At 37.8% G+C, this 25,582-nt stretch overlaps 1 protein-coding gene across 1 annotated transcript; it reads left to right on the top strand.

The window, feature by feature from the left end:
* Positions 1-486: 486 nt before the first annotated feature.
* Positions 487-6,183, top strand: LOC122986186 (transmembrane emp24 domain-containing protein 6-like). The gene is made up of 4 exons (XM_044357317.1): positions 487-693; positions 3,650-3,776; positions 3,866-4,020; positions 5,595-6,183. Exons 1-4 carry the CDS (start codon positions 493-495, stop codon positions 5,814-5,816), a joined length of 705 nt encoding a protein of 234 aa, XP_044213252.1. The 5' UTR covers positions 487-492; the 3' UTR covers positions 5,817-6,183.
* The last annotated feature ends 19,399 nt before the right edge of the window (positions 6,184-25,582 follow it).

Genomic DNA, 25,582 nt, shown 5'->3' with positions numbered 1-25,582 from the left:
TGTTTTTGTACTGATTAAACAAACATGATATAACATGTTTACTGGAGAGCTTCAGAGATGCTGTAGGTAGGAGCCAGGCTAACTCTTTATGCTAAGCTAAGCTAACTGCCTGCTGGCTTCATATTTACTGTGCAAACATGAGAGTGTATTTATCCCAAATTTTGAACTATTCCTTAGAAAATTCAAAAAAGCATGACTGTATTTAGAAAAATCAGGTTTCATTTAACAACAACAAAAAGAAGCACTGAATAAGTTACATGAAATCTGTTTGTCTTTGTATGATTTTATCCATGAATGTCTAGTCTTTGCTTTCCACAAACACAGTACATGTTTTTGGTATATTTACAGTGATATGTTATCAAGCATACAGCGTTGTGACTTTGAATTTGTAGACGTGGTTAATAATTCTCCTCAAGTTGATATCTGAGGATCAACAGAAGAAAGCAGCTGGCTCCTTTGTGTCCTCCTTCACGGTGAAGGCAGACTGCAGCCATGCTGGTGAACATTCTGCTTATAGTGTTGAGCTCTCAGAGCGTCTGGTCCAGAAAGTCGGAGCCTTCTCTCAGTGAAGCGTCTGCCGGCCTCTTCAGGGGATCAGACAAATATGACTTTGCCATCGAGGTTCCTGCTGCAGAGATGGAGTGTTTCTGGCACTTTGCCCACCAGAGTGGCAGCTTCTACCTGGCATACATGGTGAGAAAGCCTGAATTTTACAACCTGATCATTGTGAAGCTGCAGGATTTTGTTTCATCTCGTCTGCAAAGAAAAATATGTTTGTAATTTCATATGTCATCATGAAATGTAAGAAATGTGTCAGTGCAATGGTGCTTTTTGTTCTCGGGCTTATCACACCGACGCTGAAGGTGATCCAGTTTGACTTCTAAAAGTGTGATTGTTATCAGTGTTCATATAGAAGCATTAGTGTGTGGAGGAATAAAGATTTAAGCTTTATATGTCTTCAGATTACAAAAAAACAAACCTGGGAAATAAAGATGAAGCATTAGACACAAAAAGAAAGTTTATATGTAGTTTATAGCGCCTTTCAATAACAAGGCAATTCAAAGTGTTTCACATAAGCCATAAAAATGCATTAACACAAGATAAAAAAGAAACACAAGGCAATATAAAAAGACTGAAGATAAAAATGAGCCAAAAATTCAATTAAAACTGCAAGCAGCGTTCAACGGGCATTGGGCCGCGGTGCAAACGAAGGGCTTCTGTGATGGGCATGTAGATGTCTTCAGACCCGGGCTGTTTTCAGACAGTGCAAGAAGGAGATAAACATCACTTCCTTTCTCCACTATTTTGCCCACTGCTGGGGCTGTTTTGCTGAAATTTCGTAGGGGGCACTATGCAGACAGTTTGCATCACTGATAGAATATTGTCATGTACGCATGTTCAGGCCGGGAGTCTTATCAAACATGTAAAGTTTGGTGCAGACTGGAGCATTTACAATAAAGTTATAGCAACTTCCTCTGTCATGGCGAAATATCAAATCTCAACCATTTTCTGCAGGGTGAGACATGTCTGTCTTGCTCATACCTGTGTCATCAAAATTATGCAAGTTTTGGGCCCATTCACTTAAATTACAATTAGTAAATTGAAAACTCTTGATGAGTTTGTGTGTAAAACAAATTATTTTCCTAATTTTCATCAAGTCTATTTTTAGAAAAGGAAAGACTTCACCCACATGACCAAGTCAAAGTTTGATTGAAATGTGTACTGTCAGGTGTGTAGAGACAATAAGCAGCTGGACACAGAAAAATACTGATACATTTGAATGGAGAGTGTGAGCAAACCACTAGGTACTCGGGCCCTAATAAAGGAAAAACTGCAGTACAGAGCCCCAAGTTTTGATGGTATTTTTCCACAGCACTTTATCACTAAACTATCACCCTCACTCCATTTTTCCCTTCCCTTCATAGCTCATATCCACTACTGAATTATACATATAAGACCTATAATTATTGTAAAATAAATGATAATAACATCAAACTTCATGCAAAGTTTGTATATAATGTACTGTATGTATATAGGCCTTTCTGTTGTATCCTACAAAAATGAACTGCATTCAACTCCCACACCAGTGGCAGCTGGTGACTAAAAAATTGGGGAGGACAGGAGGAAAACCAACATGGAATCTTACAACAAACAGCATCAAACTATATCAATGTCCCCCACCTGGTGAAATCAGAGGAGTGGGGGGCAATTTTATATGCCAATAAAACAATTTCCTTTAAAAACAAAAACTCCTGAGTGGTGTAAAGGCTGCTTCTTCAAAGACATTTAGCATATACATATTGTTTCTAAACAAAGAATAGCTCATTTTAGCCATAGAGTGGTTCAGATGTGTGATTTTACCAACAAAGTGAAATTCAATCATTCCTCCTGTTCATACTGACCATTAGAAGATCCCTTCATAATGACCTTACAATGGAAGTGATGGGGGACAAAATCCACAGTCCTCCTTCTGTGCAAAAATGTATTTAAAAGTTTATCTGAAGCTAATATGGAGCTTCAGCATCCAAATGAGTCAAATCAAGTAGATATCTTTCAACGTTACAGTCTTTTTAGTGCTGAAGTCCTTCTTTTTGTTACTATACTTCCACCGCAGCTCAACAGGGAAACACTGTCCGAGGAAACACAAAGAGGGAATTTGATGCTAAAAAAGACTGTAAATGTGGCAGATATCCACTTGATATGACTAACCCAGACTGCTGAAGCCTCATATAAGCTTCACATCAACTTTTAAATGCATTTTTGCACTAAATGACTGTGCGGACACACTGTGGATTTTCGCCTCGATCACTTACACTGAAAGCACATTTGAAGAGGATCTTTTAATAAACACTTGAAAAATTGTGAACCTGTCCTTTAAAAGGAAAACACTTACTTCCATCATGGTCCAAAGATGTTAAAAAACAACAACATAATATAAAGAAATACAACATATTCAACATAAAACTACACAATAACATATTGTGTTTTTATTGTTTGTATGTTTCAAGTTCTTATGTTTTCATGCTGCTTTGCTGCAAGAAGAAATTGACCTTGTGGGACAATAAAGATCTGAACTGAACTGAAAGTGCTAACAAGAACTGACAGAATTGTTTTGTCTTAAGTATTTCTTTGTATGTAGTTTTTTTAAATAGTTGCCACATTCTAAGGAGCATGGTATATGATTTTTTTTTTAAATTGTAAACAAATCCCATGAAAAGACCAAAACCAACAACATGTTTAACGTCTCTCAACACTCTCTGACTTCCCCAGTCTGGCTGTAGCTCTCAGCTCCTCACCCACAGGTTCCTACTGAAGACATGACTTTAAAAACCACTCACAAATATATAGTTTAATCTTTTTGAAATGGCTCAATAATCTAAAACGACTGGGTATTGCAGCTTTTAGCAAACGTTACTTAAACAGGAGGAAATAATGCTTTTGTTGGGGATTATTTTCAGCGGCGGATGAATCCACATCTGGTGCTCTAGTGAGTATTTCTGCAGCAGGATGATGGGATTTGTTGACAAGAAGAAAAATATAGAATATCACCAACTGTAATGTCAATGCCAAACATGTCAGACAAAGCTTGTATTCTGTTGCTTTGAATGTTTCCATATAAAAGTATTTAACATGTTTAATATGAACTCAGGTTCAGTGGGTAACGGGGATGGCCAACAACCACCGGCTGTTTGTGACAGTCCACTCACCAGAGGGCGTCTTCATAACTTCAAGGAGCGAAGCGCTTGGTCAAATGAACTTCCAGACTGAAGTGACAGGTAGAATAATCAGAAACACCTCAGTAAATATCTAAGAACTGCTGTATAAATATATCATCTGTGAGGTAACTGCAGTTTCGTCCCAGCAGGTTTTTACAGAATGTGTCTTGGGAACCACTACAACCAGTTCGGAGTCACCAGGGTTTTTGTGGACTTCGGTGTCATCTATGAAAGCTTCATGGAGTCCGAGAGAGAGATGGAAGAAGAAGAGGAAGTCAATAACAGCACTTTGGCTGGTATTGAGGTGACTGTCTTAATTAAAGTCTGGGATTTTGGGCAGATCATGCAATGCAGTTAATAGACAGCCTGAGAGTTACAGACGTACAGTCTCTACAGGCTCGACATTGGATTCAATACTTCCACCTTACACACGCAACACCAACCATTTTCCAGCAGATGTCAACATTTTGACTATCAAGTGTTTAACTAACCGTTTTCAGCGTAATTCCCTCATTTTGCTCCAGAAAGATTAGTTTCCCCGTCACTAGGAACAAACAACCAGATATGAAAAAGTAACTCAGAAACACTGACTGACTGGAAGAATCTGCTCTTTATTCAACCAACATCAAACTGTTTTACAGAATGGGGCTATTTAAAAAAAAGAGTTTTATCTTTTATAAAACCTTTATAAAACTATTATTGTATATTTATAGTATTATTATTATTAATACTACTACAACTAATAATAGCTTTATTTATATAGCACTTCTAAAATACATTGTTTACAACGTTCTTAACATTGTCTGCACATTTATAAACAAAACACACAGCAAAATCACATATATATGATTAATTAATGCATTTTTTAAAAAGAAAACAAAATACAATAATGCCCACAGGAATAAAATAAAGGAAAAGAAAAGATCAATGTAGAAATCAAAACCATGAATGCAAAAAGATAAAAGACGATGACACATCCCAAAAAAAAACACATCTATAAACATGTTTTTAGAAGAGATGTAAAGTCTGCGAGCCTCAGATCCTCTGGCAGGCTGTTCCATAATTTTGAGATTCATTAGTCTGTTATTAATCTGGAGTTTGGGACAGTGAGTAAAGACCTGCCAGAGGATCTGAGGCTGTATTCTGCCTCATAAGGAGTCAGCAGGTCTGCAGTGTATGAAGAGGCCAGTCAGTGAAATTTTAAAATCAGTTCTAGTTGAGCTGCTACATCTTGGACTGAGGTGAAGGTAATTTTTGGATGATTCCTGTGAGTTATGAGTTACAATAATCAGGTCTGGAGAAGATGAGTGTGTGGATAACTTTTTCTCAGTCATGGTGAGAGAGCATGGGTTTGAGAGAAAGACATTGGGATTCAGTAAATGAATGCTAACATTAAATGTAAATGTGTCATTAAAGTTTAACTTGTTGTATATGGTGATACTGTGTACTGTTACCTTCTCATCCTGAGCAGAAAGGAGCTTTAAAAAGTGGAAAATAGTTTGAAAAATACATTTTTACTGACAGTTTACTGTCATAGAGAACTAAAGACACCAGAAAATATTCACATTTCCAAAGCTGGAATCAGAGATTTTCTTGAAGATTTTCTTTGATAATAGATTATCAAAGTAGTTGGCAATTAAATTAATAGTTGGCAACTAATCAATTAATCAACTAATGGTTGCATCTCTACTAAATATATTGCCTTCAAAAAATCAATGTATGGAAAGTACACAAATAAAGCAGTGACAAGACTAGCTGTACTTCATTACCTCCAAACGTGACAACATATATTTCACCTATAATCTATAAACTATTGCAGTTACTATGAGTTATACAGTATGTGATATTAAACTTGTGTACGTACTATGTCTGCTTTAGGAAAGCGTACAGAAGCTGCAGAATCAGATCTTCCACATGTGGCGGCATTACAACTTCGCCCGCATGAGGAAAGGGAAGGACCACCACCTCCTGACGTCCAACCTCAACTATGTCAACTGGTGGTCGGCGACCCAAAGCGTTGTCATCGTCCTGTCTGGATACCTGCAGCTCTTCGTCCTCAAAAGACTCTTTCGCACAGACTCCAGCAGGCCGAGATGCTGAGAGCAGCACATGCACATGTCCAGACCGTTTCTTTAAACCCTGGATATGATTACAACTTCCTGTAAAAGCAAAAGAGATCCTGCACACTATCTGAAGCCTGTAACAATGACATTTCACTGAAAAACAGATATTGATCTATCTCAGTGGAAGGTGACAAATCAATCAGGGCATTCAGAAACAGAAACAACATTATTTAAATAGATCTGTTCTTTCATCTGTTCATGTAGCTGCCACCAGCTTTTGTTGGGCCAACTATTAAATAAAGTCTTATGATGCCAGTCACGAAATAAATGTCTCTACTCCACATTTAGTAAGATCTTTTGAAATCCTTTGTTGGACTGTTAACAAACAGCCAAAGCCTCCAAGTGTCAACCTCAGAGATATCAGGGAGATTCTCTGTTTGCAGATGATATCGTCCTTTTGCTTGCCAAGTGCACTGAAGTGTAACCCTACTCTGCTGTCTTTACATACCAAGTCTACTTCCGCCAGTCTCTAAAGCATGAAATTTACTTGTGACTGTATATAAATGCCTGTATGTATCGGCACTTGTAATTATGCATCTCATTTGTTACTGACTTTGTCTTAACACATACACAGAAAAACTATTTTTACGTGTTTGGTATTACAGAGAGGGAGGAAGGGAGGGAGACGGTCTCATTTGAACCTTTGCTCAGTCTCCTACTGCTCTCTGTGATCACTACACTGTGTTTTTATGCAGCTGAATTCATAATATAGTTGTTCTCATTCACATATTTTTCTGTTACTGTTGTTAGACATCATAAGTGGTGTAAATATGATCATAAATGCAACTGGTTAACCAGCAGTCATTACCAAGTTGCTGCAGATAAAATTATTTTATGGTCATGACATCATCTGACAAATGAACAAATATACAGCTTAATGACAGCTGCTGTGTATTGACATTTAAAATGATTGATCACAAAGAAAGTTAGAGACACAGAGGGTTGTGATATTTAAGTACAGCCACAAAGCATCTGTAACTATCTAAATTAAGTTATTTTGATGAGTATAATATAATCATAACTGATAGGAATCATTACCAAAATTATGAAAATAACACCCAAGTTGCAATAAAATGCAATTATCCGTTAACATGCTGGCTACTGGTTTTTCAGCAATCCTTTTTTTTTGTGGGAATCTTCGCGGAGCAGGCGGCTTACAGTCATAGTGAAAAGCTGTAGTTCAGTATATAATGCAAGGTAGAAAAAGCCACATTACAAACAGTAACAATGATTCCTTAATTACATTTAATCCACTTTTCATGTTTCATGCACAGCTACACTCAAAGCATCACTTGCACACAATGACATGAAATAAAAGCCCTTCACATGCACACTTACTGCTTCAGGTGAATGACAACAGTCATCTGTGCTGTAAAATGTCTCTGAACTACTTTGAATTCAATAGACACTTTTATGTGAAAACATGTTGTGGAATTTCCAAGCTGATGGTTCTCCTGCTGTTTTTTTTCCCACCTTTTCTCTTTTTTTTATGTGATCAGTCAGAGCTGGATAATATTAATACAACTTTCCCCCAGACTGACATTATTACACAAAGTGATGCAGATCTGCTCTGCTCGTTCTCCTGGTTAGATGCCCTTGATTTGACCTTTAATTTCATTTTAATTTAATGCTCAGGAGCTGTAAAAATGAAAAGAACAAGTTTATAGTTGGCAGGTTAGTTGGCACTGCACAAATACTATTTGTCCGAAATGTATTCTGCAGCATGACAATGAGCCCAAACATCAAGCTAGAGTCATAAAGGACTATCTTCTGTAACAACAAGAACAAGGAGTACTGCAACAGATGGTTTCTGATCTCAACATCATGGAGTCAGTCTGGGATTAACATGAAGAGACAGAAGCAGCTGAGACGCCGAAATCCACAGAGGAAGAACTGTGGCAACGTCTCCAAGATGCAGGAACAACCGACCTGCCGAGTAGCTGAAACACTGAGGAGAACTACTGCTGTTTTAAAGGCCTAAAACTTTTGCACAGTACTGTAAGAGTTACCAGTATATCTTAAATGTTTAAATTATCTGAACTAGTTAGCTTTGCATGCAGGGAAGTATGCTTATGATTGATAATGATATTCTGAGCAACTTAAATGTAATACATTTAGTAAACTCATTACTTTTATTTCCAAGACTTGAACTCATGATTATAAGTTCTGAATGTGACAACTACATTATTTGAACTGACCTGAATTGACATTGACAGACTTAGATAATCAAATGGATTGAATGATAAAAGATTATTTGATTTAATTAAAGGAATTATGAGATTTTAGAGGTTTGGCCACATTCTCTGCATGTCTCCTCCATCTGATATAAGAAGAAATCTTTCCCCCGAGCATCTTGAAACATGAGACGTTATACCATTAGTGGCTGAAAAGTAATTCACATGAGCATGTGACATGAAAGAAAATAAGCACCATGTAATAAGCACTGCACCAAAAAGCTTCTTCATCATGTAATACTTAAATCCTGTTAGACAGCCAAATATATGCTACAGTATAGTGTAGGGTTAAAACATTAGTTCGGGGTATGTTTCCTCTTTGAAACATTTCATGTTTTATTGCTGATTTATTGCTGATCATTTAAAGACTGCACATTTTAGTAAAACATCATTTATTTCTGATGAGTTCGTCCAGAAGGATGATTATTAAACACTTCACATATAGATAAAGATTTTATTTGTAGAGTTTGGGTTAGAAGACAATGTTTGTAATATAAGAAGTTATGTTGTTGTCTGACAAATGTTTCCACCACTGCAACACAACATTCAGTGTGTTCATTCAGTACACGTGGGCTGTACATATACAACACAACAAACAACATAACTGTATAAACAGACGCTGAGAGGCACAAACCTGTTTATGACTCATTCATTATTAATTTAATATAATTAATTTAATCACAGTGGTGGAACAAGTATTGAAGTTCTTCACTTCAGTAAAAGTAGCAACATCACAATGTAAAAATACTCTTACAAGTAAGAGTCCTGCATTTAAAATCCCCCATTAAGTAAAACTACTTACGTAATATCAGCTATATAGAATGCGGCTGGAGATTGTTTATGTTTTTCTTATTGTCATCAAATCTCATGTTTGGAGTTAAAACAACAATGAACTGATCTACTAACAAGTATTGTGTGTCTATGATTGATGGGAGAGGAAAGAGGAAAAAACAAAGTTCTGATACACAAATCTGTTTTTATTTTTTGGATTTTTTTCTCTAATCTTTGATTTTTGGTGAAATATTGGATCATTTGAACATTTATTGAAATGAAAGCATGTGAGAAGTTTAGAGGGAAAAAATCACTATTTGGTGGAGCTGTTAACAACTCATAGACATGTGAAATATGACAAATAGCCACAACTACACACTGATTTTATACAAGAGCTCACAAGACTAAAAGGTTGGAAACAACTGATTTAATATTTAATAATGTGTTGTGTATTTTATAATCTCATCGTATATGTTCTATGTAAAACTGTAATCTGAAAAGTAATTAACGCAGTCAAACAAATGTAATGAATAAAAAGTACAATATTTCCTTCTAAAATGTGGTGGAGTAGTATAACATAATGTATAACATAAAAGGAAATACTCAAGTAAAGTACAAGTACCTAAAAATTTCACTGAAGTACAATATTTGAGTGAATGTATAGTTGCAATCCACCACTGGTTAAACATTAGTTAAAGTGGAACATCATACAGAGTAGTTATTGACTATCCCTTCATTACTTCATAATTATCTTACCATTATGTACATTCTGTGATTGGTGCCTAGTGTCTTTACCTACTGAACAGGGTGAGCAGGTTGAACAAATGGGTGATTATTGTTATTGTTCTGTCTATCACAATGCATTGGCATGATGTCAGATGCCTCAGATGTCTCAGATAAATACCTGAGAAGAATAAGAAAGGTGCATAAGAGTGTGATGGCACAAATTTACTTTCATTTCTTCAGGTGGCATACTCAGATCCAGAAAGGCTGCTTCCAGTCAACATCCAGTCACAGGTGAATAATCTTTTAAGGTTTTTGATTGTTTCTAACTAACTGAACTCATTTCAAAACTTTGCTTCTTTATGAGATCTTACATGTTTCATCACAGTCCTGTGAAAATGATGCATCTCCAAAATGTCCACTATTTATGGGCTGAGAAAAGGCTGCTTTCAGCTTTGTGACAGTGGATTTTTCAGATAAACCAATGCATTTTTAAAGGAGGACAGTTTTCTTAACCCATAAAGGAACATGTAAAACATTGATAAACAGTAAATAAACAATCAATATAAATTGTTTATAACACATTATTATAATGTAGTTGTAAACAGATATAAATGTTAATTAATGTATTTGTGCGGGCACCCATTAGTAGATTCTGGTGTATAAACAGATAATAAATGACAATATGGTAAAACACAGTTATAATAATGTTTAAAAAATGTTTTCATAACAGAAGTTATAAAGGTTGACAAATACTGCACATTAATAAACACTTAAAAAGGTTCTTATATCTAAGTACAACTGCATTATGGTGTGTTATAACCCATTTATTAAATGTTTATATACTGTTTATGAATGATAGAAAAGGGGACTTAAAGTAAAGTGTTACCAAACATTTACAAACATACACAATTTTAAAATGTCCAACTTTGGAAATACATGGTTTTCACTGGACAGTGATAATACATATAATGGACTTTTGCAGATTTTATATGCAGGTAGGCTGATATTATACATATGTACAAGTAATGTGTACCAGATGTTACAGGCAGAGGCTGGTTGTGTTAAAGGTGTTAAAGCTTGTTGTGCACACAGGTGTGTTTATATGTCAACACAGGTTTACACAACAGTGTAGGAAGACTGTGTAGGCTTCAACTAAAATAACTCTATCTAGGATAAGACAAAGAGTTTCCTTTACTAAGCTTTGAATGTAAAGTTTGTAAGCACTGAATAAAATTACAGTGGCAGCAACTGATACCCTGGAGCATTTCAAACTCCACTTTCATAAACCTAAGCATGCGGAAAGTGTTCATGACTGTGAGACACCCTCACAAAGGTGGTTGTCTCTGTGAGGCACAGCATTCTTTCATCAACTTTTTTTGGTTGGAGACTGAGCTGTGTAGAAAGTGCAGAGAGCATGTCCAGTTGGCTGACTTATTAATACTGCAGTGCCCGTTCAAAACGTGCCTGTTCAGAACAGGCCGATAGTTTATTATTTCTCAAGCACTGCATATATATGTATCAACTAACAATCGTATCAATTAAAACAACATGGATTTAATAAATTAAAGAGGTACTGCACACTAAATCATGTTTTTTGAGTAGCTGTAAACCAAATTATATGACTGTACTATGATGAAACAGATCAATGCTGGTGTTAATATTGACAATGACACCAAATTTATAAAAATTGGCATTTCATGGGTTGAAAATGGCTCAACCTGTTATCTGCTGTTTTTCAGCCCTGAAAAGGCGGGGCCAATGCTGATGTAGAGTCGACCGTTTGAGAGTTCTCTACGTCGTGAAATTTATATAAATGGCATAATGATAACGGCCACCTCCCCACGCGCCACGTTCATTTTCAAATATATATTTATGGAAAGAGACAGTTTTAGCTTCAGCAGCTAACAGCAGCTACAGCTGTGCTGCCCGGCTGGAGGGAGTCTCTCTGTAACTGTCTGCGGGAGGAAAAGCTGCTGGCAGCCACAAAAACAACAGAAATCCTCCTTGCTTCTTGCGATGAAGCTCTTAAACTCACTGGCTGTCTGTTCTTGCAGTTATCAGCTGGTAAACTCTTGTTTAAAAAATTAACTTGCAGTGTAATCAGAGCTCTGCCGAAACTGTCTGTCGATTGATGCTCCTCAGCAGAGCCTAAACACCCGTTTCGGCAGAGGTGCATTGCAGCCGACAACTTCCACCCGCTGAGGAACAGAGCTGCAGAGCTGCAGAGCTGTGGTCGGACAGGTTCAGTAACGGCTCTGGTTACACCACGATTTAACATTTAAAAAAACATTTTACTAGCGGATATCTGCAGGAACAGACAGCCGGATAGTTAAAGAGCTACAAGATGAAATGCAAAATGCCTCACACAGCTGCTCCCCCTCAGCTCTCAGTTCACTCACCTTCTCTCTCTCTCTTTCTCTCATTTTTAAAAAAATGAGTCAGGAAACCCCCAACAAAGCCTAACTTTAAACATCATCAAACGAAGAGAGATGTCGTCCTCTCCTCTCTCATGGCAGGGTTATACAACTCTGACAATGACAAGCAGTAGCAGAGCCCAGAAGCCCTGTCCTGCTACAGCAGAGGGGAGCAGCTCACTGTTTGCTTGTTTATTTCAAGTTTATTAATATTAAATGTGTTGCATGTCCAAATTGCACCAAATTTCATCAGTGCATTCCCTTGTATCCCCAGCAATGATATGCAAAGATATGTGAAGGACAAACATACATACATACATACAGACAGACAGACAGACAGACAGACAGAGATTCCTTGCTTTATATAGCGAGATAGAGAGATGCTGTCAATGCTGTGTTCACTACTTGTTTCTGCTGCCCCCAAGTGGACAAATGGAATCCTTGTTGAGATACAGTAGAAGTATAACACTAAAAAGCACTAAAAAGACTGTAACTATTATTCTTTTTTTACTTCTTAGGGTCTGGAGGCTTAGCTGACTGCCTGAGGTTCTCAAATTAAAGACACATTGACAATGATTGTAGATTTTGAAGTTTTATTGTCCATCCAAAACCATAGTTTCTGCAGTGCAAACAATATAATCCAAAATCATTAATACAAACTAAATAGTAAGCAACTAACCAAAATATCACCAGCTGGATTGAGTTGCCATCAATAATTAACTCAAAATATTACAACAGACTAAAGGAAAATAAATACAAATAAACATAACATGCTTACATCCTCAGAAACGCATGGCAGGGAGGTTGAATGGAGAGCAGAGAGATATGCAGTTCTGTGTGAGGACATTATGGCTTGAAGCATACCTGTCTGCAACCAGCCATCAAGCAGGGGAATGATTGGGGTCTAATGTAGTGAATATTCTGTCCACCAGAGTCCGCCATTTAGACGGCATTAGAGAATTCACAATAGTGATGTTGAAAGATATCTACTTGATTTGACTCATTTGGACGACTGAAGCTTCATATTAGCTTCAGATAAATATCCTCCAGATATCAAATGCATCTCTTCAGTTTAAGTTCACAAGATATTGTTCATTCTGAATTCACTTGGTTTCCAACAAATTCACTGAAGCGCAATTCAGTTAGATATGTGTAACTCACAGTTTTCTTCACTTCAGTTTCAGTTTAACTCAATCTGGTTCACTTGACTGTGACTCCATTTGATTTAATTTCAAACTAACTATCTGTCGGTCTCTACAGCTAATCATGGAAACAATAGAACCTGTATTGGGCCTTTGTAAGACCATCTACGACTTGGTTGAGAAGACGAAGACCAATAAGGAACGCTGCCAACGACTTGCCCAGAGAGTCAAAGACCTGGAGGAACTGGTTCTGACCATCAAACAAAGGGGGTCGGGTCAAATGTCTGACACTGTGACCAACGCTCTGAAGCAACTCTGCATCACTCTGGAATCAGCCTCGGAACTGATGAAGAAATATTCCCAAACTACTGGTTTTAAGAGTTTCCTGAAGTCCGTGTCTCATGAAGACAACTTCTGCAAGGTGAATGAAAGACTGACTGATACCTTCCAGCTCCTGTCTGGTGCTCTGCAGATTGAGCACGGGAACATTTTGTACAAATTGTATGAAAATGTTTCAGGGAGGAGACAGGGTGAAGAGTGCAGCAGTGGCCCCACAGACCCTGTGCCTGCCCCCTGTATATTGCCCTCCGCGCCTTCCTGTAGCACCATAGCTCCCACGCCTGTTCCTCGCAAGATGCCCTCTACACCTCTCTGTAGCCCCGTAACTACCACACCTGTAACCTGCATGATGCCCTCTGCACCTCCCTGTAGCCCCGTGGCTCCCATGCCTGTCCGCTGCTTCGTGACCTCCAGGCCTCTCTGTAGCCCCGTCACTCCCAGGCCTGTCCTTCGCATCATTTCTCCAGTCCGTGTCGGCGCTGTGGCTCCCATATGTCTGCCTGTCAATGCAGCCACCATGCCTCTCACCAGGTCTATCACCTCCATGCCTTATTCACCACAAAATAATCCACGGTAACAAGTTATGTGGTCAGTAATTCTTTTATTCTTTAAAACAAGAAAAACATGCTGTAAAAACTGTGTGAAAATATTTCTGTGGTGTGGGAGACAAATGGGGGTGGCAAGGATAAGAGAAAGGCTTTTTTCTGCTCTGTCTCTGGTGTAACAACGTCCAAGGCAAAGCACAGGTTCTTCTGGAGGACATTTGTGGTGTTGCTCTTGACTTTACACACAAAAAGTGAAGGAAGTAGTTGTGTAAATAGTGAAAAAAAGAGCTTGAGAAAAGTCCACATCCTGCCTTTTTTTCTCAATTGCTGCATGAAGTAATTGCTGTGCTGTAATTGTCTGACTGTCGGGTTTGGAAAGAAAGTGTTACATAATGTTAAAGCGTATATGATTAATAAACTAATATCTATTTGTAACATTATTTTTTGATATACAGCCCTTAAAAAATAAACTATTTTTTAAAAATGCTGTAAAAATAATCATAAAAAAATTTCTTTTAAAAATATGTGATTGTGATCAATTGGCAAAAAAAAGATTATTGGAATAAAAAAATAAACTACTTCACTGTATCTCCTTCTAATGTCATTCACATTTTGATTTCATGTGTCATGTGTTATATATGAAACCTAGTTACTGTATTACTTACTGAAATGTACCTTACTCATTTATGTTGTGTAACTGAGCTGTATAGTTTCATAATTAAGGTGTATTATTATCACTGCAACTCTTATATCATTATCATTTACAGCAACTTAACTATTATTATTTCTGTGTGTAAGATTTAAGTGACTTATTGTTGTTCCCACCTGCTATTGTTCACAGGGGACAGTTGTGAGTGTGACAGAAACAGAGATATATGTGCAGCAGTAGAGTCAAGAGTTCAATAAGTTCTCCAAACTAAATGACAAAATCTATTTTGTTTAAACAGTGACTGTTCTATTTGCTAATATGTTGTATAATAAGCTGTAATCATTCCTCCTGTTCATAATGAATATTAAAAGATCCCCTAAGTGATGGAGACCAAAATCCACAGTGTGTCCAAGGTCATTTTGTGCAAAAATGCATTTAAAAGTTGATCTGAAGCTTATATGAGGTTTTGAACAAATACTTTAATTTCCTGGAGTCAGAGTCCAGACCTCAATGTATTTCTGAATTTGTGGCAGGAAAAGCTGTTTACTCACAGACCACATGCAACCTGACAGAGCTTGAGCAAATAGAGGGAACATTTTCAATGTCCAGATTAATAAGGGTTATCATTCCATTTCCATCGTGGTCTCAACAAGAAGTTGAAGCTCTTTTCAGTAGAACAACAGTCATGTGTTCCTATCTCTACTCAGACAGGCTCCTCCAGGAAATGTTACAGCAAACACAGTGTGAAAATCCTAAAGAAAATGTAGGCATCCAGCAGCTTATTCAGTACAAAGAAAACATAAAAGGGAATAATACAAACCAGTGCAATCCAAAACAATAAGTGATAACAATGAATACAATAAATAAAGGGGCAATAATACCTGATAGCAAGCAGACAACATGACCAGTGCACTGTAAAAAAAAAAAAAAAAAAAACATCAGTGTTGCATTCCTGGATGGATGCAACACTGAAGTGTGCTATTTATACTACTACTACAGTTTATGATACACACTGTTTTTTGTTTTTCAGGTGGTTCACAGGGATAAACACTAAGAGGCACCCCATCCTTTCACTGAAGATGGAGAAAGATGACATCAGTCTTGTGTGTTCGATAAGGAACCCTTGTGTCTTCCTAAAGAAACTAATGGACTTTTGAATGGGACAGCGAACCCTCTCACCCACCCACACAATCAGTCTCTTAGCCACACTTTTCAGTTACTCACTAAGTTAGTCTTGGTTACTCATAGTGACTCAGTCAGTCATTCGCTCATTACAAACTTTTATAAACACACACTTGGACAGTCTGGTTACAACTTGCATTAGAGGGACATGGGTTTTTTAATGGAAAATACCAATTTTTAAAAAAAGGCACTAATATTAGATGCAGTTATTTGGTTACAATAATGTGGTGAGCATTAGTACATGGCAACAATTACAGATGTACTGTACCAAACCATCAGATTCTTAGGCTACAGACATACAACCGCTAAAGCTGTCCCATTGTTCTTTAACCATATCATTTTTCCAGTTCAGTCTTCCCAGCATTTTTTGACATGCAACAATTAGATGAGCATGTTGTTATATTTTGTCTTTATTTGTGTACAATGTTCAGACAGACTACACTACTTTGAATATTTGCATTTTAAATGACTTTTGAGTGTTTAGCTACCTGAATAAACTCCATGCTTTGTTCTATTACTTTACAATTGTGTACAAATGTTTAGCATCATTCATCTATAATATTAATAAAGTGAGACATGGTTTGAAAGAAACACTTTGAAGTTGTATAATTTGTCTTAACATTTGAAGTCACAATTCAAATGGCTGTTTATTCACTGTTGTAAATACTGTCTGAGTAATTATGTCAAGTAACAAGGTTTGTGGAAAAAAATTTTTAATTTAAACTCACCGTAGTCCTCACTGTTAGCAGTCAGTTAGTTTAACACAGTGGTCCGAACTGACGTTTCTGCTGCGCTTATTTTATTGCTCTACTAGTGTCTTTGACAAACCAAATCTACTCAACAGTGACATGTTCCATCTTTAGTTAAAGCATGTCTCAGGTTAAAAAAATGAATATATTCCTGCACTACCTTCTAACCTTTGTATCCAGGCAGGCACGTGGCATGTTTGCAACAAGGTGGTTGACTAAAAACATATGTACAACTAACTGCATCATTGTTTTATGTCCCAGAGAACCACATGCTAGAGGACGTGAATAAGTGTCATCACTCTGCAGGAGAAAGATGTTGACGGTTTGGATCGCACTGCTGGGGCTATCCGAGGCCGTGCTACCAGAGTTTTCCACCCGGTCACTTCTGAAATGGATAATTATGAACCTGGAGTCTACACAGAGAAGGTACTGGAGGCCACCAAGCTCCTCACTAACACAGGTACCACACAAACAGTATGTAATGAAACCGAGAACAGTAATGTGTTTGTTTCTGCCAATAGACTGTGCACTTACATGCAAGTGATTTGACTAGTTGTTGAGTATTCAGTTGTTGTTGTTGTTAATTGAAACTCACTGTAGTCCTCACTGTTAGTAGTCAGTTACACAATAGTGTGTCGAGTAGTATGTTGTATATTTTGCTGTTTACGGTAAAAATCTAAGTATGCCCCTTGTGAAAAGTTCAAATTAACAGTAATACATAAGTTACTGTTAATTTACACTGCTTGTGACAGTATTTTGCTGTAAAAGTAGAAAATAACAGTCTTATGCTCTATTTATAAAGGCACCTACAAACTGAATTTCAGCATGACACTGATTTCTGTTCCTGCAGTATAATGGTAAGTATAATGGCAAATTCTGGGGTTGTGCGGTGTACGGGGCACAGGAAATAGCTCTTAAAAACAGTATCTTTTTCATTTTATAGTTCTTTACATAGGTCTAGAATGGCAAATTCTGGGGTTGTGCGGTGTATGGAACACAGAATCTTGCTTTTTAACAATTAGTTTTCTACAAAATCTTAATCTACAAATTAGGCTCTCTCAGATAGCATGCATTTCCTGGGGTTGTGTGGTGTACGGGGCACAGGAAATTGCCTTAAAAACCACTACCGTTGCTTAGTTTTTAGCTTAAAAACAGCACTGTTTGTTTCTAGTGTTGCTCTACTCCACAGACTTGAAATAAATTCCTCTCCACACATAATCAACTGTCAATAAGCATGGCCTCAATAACTGAGCTGTTCCAACAAAAGACTGAGCTCCAATATATTTAAAATCTAATCGAAGAACTTACAGAACAGCAAGAAGCACTATATTCCCACCTTTAGTAAACTACCCCAATACAGATCAGAGCTGTTTAAATTACCCTAATCTCTAATGTAGAAGCGTAAAGGACCATGGATGGTAACATGCAATGCAATACAATAATAATAATGTAGTTACTGAGTTATGCTAACTCTTGGCCTTGGAAATAATACCAGGTTACTATTTTAGGAAGTCAACTAATTACCCTGACATGCTAAATGTTAGAAGCTTACATTACAACAGACAAACACATCCATTCCTTACACTTTCACTCTTTTTTTACCTCTTCAGACATGAGAATATAAATGTTGAAATGTTGACATTTATGTTGAAAAGAGGTGTGCAACTGTTTGATGAAACTTCTGATAAAAACATTTAAAACTGAGTCAGTTACATTTAAAGTTTTAGTTACAGCTTTCCTCTTTGTAGCAAGAGGTTGTCCTTTAAAATTAATGAAGAGATCATTTGACCAGTTGCTCTTCAAGGACACACAGCAGGGTTCAGGTCCAGGTCCAGGTTCAGATGCAGTAGAGTCTGGTCTCTTATGGATCCTGATAGAATAGAAACACACAAGTTTTATCAAAGCTCACATATCCACTGTAATTCTCCCTGGATAAAAACATTTTCAAAATATGTAATTTTATCTGTTTTAATATGAACAACAACAAACTGAAATGAACTAATCACAGACATTATGGGTCAACTTACTCTTGCACTTACTCTTAACATACACTTAATTGTCTGACTTTCAAATAATTCAATTGAGAACTATTTATCCTGATTTCAATTTTAGCTCATATTGTCTGATAACCCGATTTGATAACACTGAGAACAGCTTACTTTTTATTGACTGGTCACTCTTGAAGGACACACAGCTGGGTCCAGGTCCAGCAGAGTCTGGTCTGTGCTGCTGCTCTGGGCTTCAACACAACACACACAGAGCTTTGAGTGTGAATAATGATGGTGGAGTGATGAGAGTGGAGAACAGGCATGGACAATCAGAGATCCTCGTCTCACCTCTGAGCTTTGGTATGGATGTCACGTTCCCCACACAGAGAGCTTTTAGAGGGAGGAACTCCCTCTTCTCTCTCCTCACACTGATCCATGCTGCCGAGGTCACATCCACATCGGTCACACACACTTTCTACCTGCATCTGGAGAGGAAACACACATCATAACATCATTTCTCCTGTGAAATCCTTAATACCAGTTGCTCCTCCTGTGATTGGCTATTATTTTCTGTTATATATCAGTGTGAATGCAGGCAGACAGCAGTGTGAGGCAGAGAAAGCTGCCATCAGCTGCTGTACTTCTACTATCAGTCCACTAGATGGCATTATAGAGCTGCAGTGAAGTGAAGAGCTGCACACATGATGCGTGGAGGAGGAATTGCATTCACTGACACACACTGAATTTGAGGGGAAGCCTCAGTTTCATTAACCTCTTCCACTCACCGAGAACACCTGCATCACACAGGCAAATTTTCAAAGGGCTTCCTTCACCTCTCATCTCAAGATATCTGAATGCAAATGAGTTGTATCCAGAAAATCAGTTCTTACAGAAATCTCCAAATGTCAAACGTTTTTGACACCAAATCGCAGCATGAATTTTTCTATGGTGTTCCTAAAGGTCGTGGTGTCTTAATGTGGTATTTTGGAGGGGTTTTTGGCCATATTTTTTCAATTCTCGACTCAAGTGGTCAAAAATTGTTAAATTTTGCACCAAATCTGTGTAACAAATGGTATCAACCCAAAAATTGCTGCACTAACTTATGAGACATAACTGAGCATGGGAATGGCCATCATATACTTCTATGTTAATGTTCCAAGCCCTTATACACTCTAAACTTTCAAAATTTAAATTGGGGCCTTACTAAAACACAATGTTTATTACAGATTTATTACGAGAAAAATTTGACACGCAGTGCTGAACTGCATCTCAAATTAATCTTCAGGCTCCCAGCTCTCAGATGATGTATACCACTTCTACTGTATGTGGCATATAATGTTGACCTGCTATCTCCCCCTAACGATCCCCTGTTCCCACAAAAAATTGATCTATGGTAGGGTGGCAGGAGTGGAAGAGGTTAATATTCAGCAAAAGTAACGACACTTAAACCAATAGAATTACTCTTCAAGAAAGCCATAAAAGTTCTTTCATCATTGTAACATCTTGGCAGAATATCGTTTCATTCGAGTTTTGAGAGCTTTGAAAATTTTAAATATGCTTGTTGTATGTATAAGGCTTTGCATGGCCTACCTCACCTCCTTTAAATGAATTTATTAAACAGAGGGCTGACAGTGGCAATAGCACCAGCACCAGGGCCACCGCTAGAGGGGACTGTGTGGTGCCATATAGATGCTCGGCATTTGGTGCCTGCGGCAGATCATAGATCAGTCTCGAGTCAGGGCAGAAGTCAACCAACCAAAACTGGATCCTCGACATTCTTCCATGATTAAAGCTTTGATTGACAAGCTGTGCGAAATCAATGGCAGACTTTCATCCAGGCAGTGTTGACATTGCCCTGAGGCATGAAGTGTCATGTGAGGAGTTGTACTCTGAGAGGAAGAGCAGATTGTAGAGTAGAGCAGATTTTACATTTAATTTGCAATGCACAATGTACATTTTACTTTTTTTTTTTTTGCATATTGATAGCAATATCTTGCCTTGTCTATCTAGAGAGATCTAAGAGATGTGTATCTGTCATTAAACATTAGAAGGTGTAGTATATGATGCATGTATGGTGTGGTACTGTATGTGATATAGCATGTTACACCAATCTTAGCTTCCCTTCACTGCTTCAAGACTACAGTTCAAAGTTTTATTAATCACATTTAAAGTGTTAAATGTATTAGCTCCAAGCTACACGGACTGACAGTATCTGAACTATTTTCACTTAAATGTCATCTAAAAACACATCTGTTTAAACAGGTTTTAACTAATTTGGTGAATATTATATTGTTTTATATGTTTTCCTCAATATTTTGTTTGTAATTTTTATGTTTTATATAATTGTATTACTGTCTCTTGTGTCTATTGTTAAAAATAAAGTTATTCTTATTATTATGTACTGTGTATTCTTTTGTATTAGTGGTAGAATGGACAATAGTAGAGGTGGCAGCAGTAACAATAATGGTGTGTATTTATGTAACACTTTACAATTTTCTCTCATTTATCCTTTCACACATGGTCAGCAAGCTACCATGCAAGACGCTGGCCTCACCAGAAAGAACGATGTGGGTTTCAGTGTCTTATTTAAGAACACTTTGACATGTGGAAAGGAGCAGCCTGGGAATCAAACTATCAACACTGAGATTAATGGATGACGGGCCCAACCTGCTCAGCCAGAGCCACCCTCGCAGTAGTTCAGTTCAGTTCAATTCAGGTCAGGTCAGTTCAGTTCAGATTTTTATGGTCCCACAAGAAGAAATTCTTTTCTCACCAAGGCAGCATAAAAACACATAAAAACAAACACAATAAAAACACAATGAAACACAAAAATACATCAGAAATGTTGGTACAATACGCTCAATTCAAAATAAAGGATGTATGTTAAAAGCAAGAAACAACAACAAAAAGAATAAAGATAAGAAAATAAAGTGCTACTGGGAGGCAGTTTATAATGCATTGTTATTATTATTAATAATAATAATAATACATCTAATTTGTACTGCACTTTTCATTCATAGTGAAGCTCAAAGTGCTACAGTTTTAATAACATACAACACATAACATAAAGAATATTGTAAATGTTAATATTATAGTATTAAGACTACTTATTTTACATGGAATACAGGAAAACTTGCCATCTAGATAAAAAAATAATGGTAGTAATTGCAATTGTAAAGGAGTTCTAGTCATAATTATATATAACGGCTTAATCTTCACTCATAATAACAATAGTTGAAATTATTTTATTATTTCATAAATGCACATATTCCCAGCATATATGGGCTTACAATACACCACAAATTAATACAGATACCAGATCCAGAATGCAGTGCATACATTTTTAAACTAGGTTCATATTTTTTTCCTAATCTGATTTTAAAACATTTACTTTATAATAATAACCTGTTGGGATTATCAAAAAAGAAGACTACGTAAGAAGTCCATCTTAAATTCTTTCCCACACTTTTAAAACACAATTAGCAAAAATAAATGCATCAAAGTTGTACAACTGTTCACATCATAGTATATACAATACAGAGGAAAATTGGACTCACTTAGTCATAACAGTCATAATTGTGTCAGTTATGGAAGAAGCAACCCAACATGCAGTAGTAGTTGTAGTGAAATTGTAAAAGAAAAATGTAAAATAATGGAAAATTGTAGTCTTAGTAGAAATAGCAAAAGTAATTCTGGTAGTAAAATTCCCCACTCTCTTTGTATATTGCATATATGTTTTAACACACATTTATGTAGGAGGGTCCATCATGAAAGTACAATGAAGGCCTTATAACTCAGGACCCCTGTACAAGAAGGGGCCTAAAGATTAGGTAATGCAGATGTTGCCTTAGGGTCCCTCTTTCTTCAGTTTATAATATGCTTTAGTGGCACATTCAGTTCAGTCTTAACAGACACATCTGCAATTAATTAAATTACCAGAAACTTATTGTCACATGGTGAACCTGCAGCTGTTGGCCCTCCTGACGGTCTGTGGCTCCAGGACAGTTGCCTGCTTTATCCTGGTGATAATCCAGTGGCAGTAATGTTAAAATAAGCTGAAGTTGTAAGTTGTTGTAGAAGTAGTGTTGAAAGATTTGCCACTGGCTGTTACAAAACTTTCCACCAAAAAGTCTCTACATGGAGGAAAAGGTTTTCAATACAAAATAGCTTTTGGCACTTCATCCAAAACGTCACTGATGTTTAATCAGGGCGACACTTTGGCAGAACACGTAGACTGTAACGTTTGGGAGGGAAAATGTGCTAGAGGGGACGACAGCTCCATGCAGCGCTGAAGTCGTCAAGTTTCCGGATGACTCATCTTGGCATCTGAAGTCGGAGCAAGTTCTGAACAAGAGTGTCATTCTCCCTGTCGTCGGGTTGTGACCTCGGCCTCGTGCTGGTCGCACTGAACGGGACAGTGAAGCAGGGAGTCATGAGGGACTCTGTCATGTACCCAAAGTGCAAACGTTGGATTTTCTGCACCTGTCTTAAGACAGACCTTGGCCTCTTATTCTCTCTCTATATTTCATTTTCCCCTTAACCCTGTAATGCATGAATTACATTCCTCTGATGTTTAAGACTCTTTTTTTTTTTTTGCTTTTTCAAGTGAATAAACTGTCAAGGTGAGTGTTTGAAGAACTGGTCACGTCGGTGTGCATTCTGACCATTCTTCTGAAATGTGCACACAATGTGTGTCTCAAGGAAGGACACAAGAAACAGATTCCTCAGCACACTGTGCATTGTGGTGGGTATGTGCTTCTAATTCCTGAAATCCCTTAGAACAAGAAAGTTTGGTGCACAATGAAAAGATAAACATGAAGATGTCAAGACAGGCACGGTATCGGCTGAGAGTTCAGTGCAGTTTGACCATTTCAGTCACATTCAGCTGGACTTTATTTATGTAGAGACAAAATCATTTACAAGGGCAGCAATGATTATAATACAAGAAATTAAAAGTGCAAAGTGAAACATACACAAGCAAGAGTGCAGTATTGTAAAAATACTCTATTACAGGTTTTAAAGTACTCATTAGGTGCAAGAATGGCCCCTGTTAGTGTGTTGTATGATAGATTTACATTCACTTATAGTCACCAGGTGGACACAAACACGACTCCAAATGAATGGTAATGTTGCTCCATAACTGCTGGATGTGGATATAAGCAGCTGTTTGCTAAAATGACAGCGTTTATACTTTCCCTCTCTAGTTGGTCTAGTCCTTGAAATGTGGCAAAAAAAAAAAAAAAAAATAGTGACTGCGGGCTTTCAGCATTTAGTAGAAGCACCTGCTCCCTCCACTTCACAGTCATGGTACTGGTTAGACAGAGAGAGACAGTGTGAGGGAGAAAGTAAAGGGAAGACATCAAAATAAATTGAGAGTGAGCGAGATTGGAGCTCAGAAGGGGAAAAAGAGAAAGACAGAGCAGCGTTGACTTCAGATCAGCAGGGATGGTGACTGAACAGAGGTCTGGTTCAGATACTGGCAAGCCCCTAAGGGACAATCAGACGGAGATGTGGCCCAGTTCCCGTCTCTCCTCCTCCTCCTCCTCCTCCTCCTTCCCTCCATTTCCTCTCTCTCTGTCAGTAGAGTCACTATCTAGACCTTCCCTGTCCTCCCATTTGAAGCTCTCGCCAGGATATGGGATCCGGGGCTCACTGTCTGACTCTTTTTGTTTTCTTTCCTGTCTGTCTGCCGGGCCGACCCGGCCTCACCATCACAGCACACAGGACCCAGTGATGTCCGACTGGCTGCCCGGCTGCCCCTCAGTCCACCATGCCCTCATCGACAAAAAGGGAGTCATTGTGCATGCTGTGTGTCCCAACAATGAGCGAGTTAATATGAGCCAAGTATTCCCACAGGATTCAGGAGGGTGGTGGGCGATCCGGCTGAGGGACCCTACTGCTCCCAAACTCCGGCCCCCGTCAATTACTGTCCATCCCGTCATCTTCGGTTGCATCACTTTCTTGCTGTTCTCCTCTGATGATCTTCATTTCAGCTGCAGGCTGCTGTCCTGTCCTCACATCGCTGCTCACCCTTCCTGCAGGGGACCCTGTGGACATGGTTTATGGGTCACCACAAATTACAACTACAGTGATCTATTCCAAGTCAAGTCAATTTTAGTTGTGCAGCAGTTTTCATACACAATGGCATTTCAAGGTGCTTCACATCAGCATAAAAGCAAATGATCAACATGATTAAAGTCCAGATATATCTGTTGATTTTGTATCACATTCAAAAGGATGATAAATTATATAACAAGAGAAATATTACAGCGTTTATATCTGAAAAGAGATCTCTTATTAGCCATGCTTGGTCCACAACTTTGCTCCAGACTGAAATATCTCAACAACTATCAGATGAATTGCTGTGAAATTGAGGACAGACATTCATGGTGCCTAGAGCAGGCGTGTCACACTCAATTTCACTAAGGGCCACACTGGGAAATGAGAATCACATCAAGAGTCAGACATACATAATTTATTGACATGTTTTTATTTAATCTAAAAAATATCTTTGATTGTATTGTTGAATAGCCTTCTCACATACAATTTGGTCTACATAAAGCCCCTAAAAAAGTTAGCCATTATAGCATTTAGTCAAGCAAAACATTTGTATAAGTAGGCTACTATACAGCCAACTCACAACAATCTGTTTCACAGGCCTGAATATGACATGATGAATCACTTTGCTTTATCTTTGAGCTGTGATTGCAAATCGGCAGCTAGCTCATCCACTCGACTGACCGTGGTATTTCTAGCAAGATTGACATTTGCAAATGCTTGTCGTTTATTGGGGCATGCAATGTCGCAAACTTTTAGCATACAGTTTTTCAGGAAATCCCCCGCTGTGAGTGGCCTCCTTGATTTGGCTTTTTCCTCTGCTATGATGAAACTTGCCTTTAAAGCTCCATCACTTTGAGATTTGGCTTGAGGAAACATAATTTGCTGTAGGTGCATCGCTCTTTTCAGTTCGCCGATTTTCTGAAGCCTCTGTTCGCTGTCAATGG

This window comes from Thunnus albacares, chromosome 7 (genome assembly GCF_914725855.1).
Source record: "Thunnus albacares chromosome 7, fThuAlb1.1, whole genome shotgun sequence".
Taxonomy (NCBI): domain Eukaryota; kingdom Metazoa; phylum Chordata; class Actinopteri; order Scombriformes; family Scombridae; genus Thunnus; species Thunnus albacares.
The sequence above is the reverse complement of the archived record's forward strand: the minus strand, read 5'-3'. Positions and strand labels throughout refer to the sequence as shown.

Bases quoted from the DNA above. Each gene is read 5' to 3' on its own strand.
- LOC122986186 (XM_044357317.1), top strand. From the start codon at position 493: ATGCTGGTGAACATTCTGCTTATAGTGTTGAGCTCTCAGAGCGTCTGG. The intron at 3,777-3,865 runs GTAGAATAATCA...TCGTCCCAGCAG, and splicing joins CTTCCAGACTGAAGTGACAG to GTTTTTACAGAATGTGTCTT. The intron at 4,021-5,594 runs GTGACTGTCTTA...TGTCTGCTTTAG, and splicing joins GCACTTTGGCTGGTATTGAG to GAAAGCGTACAGAAGCTGCA.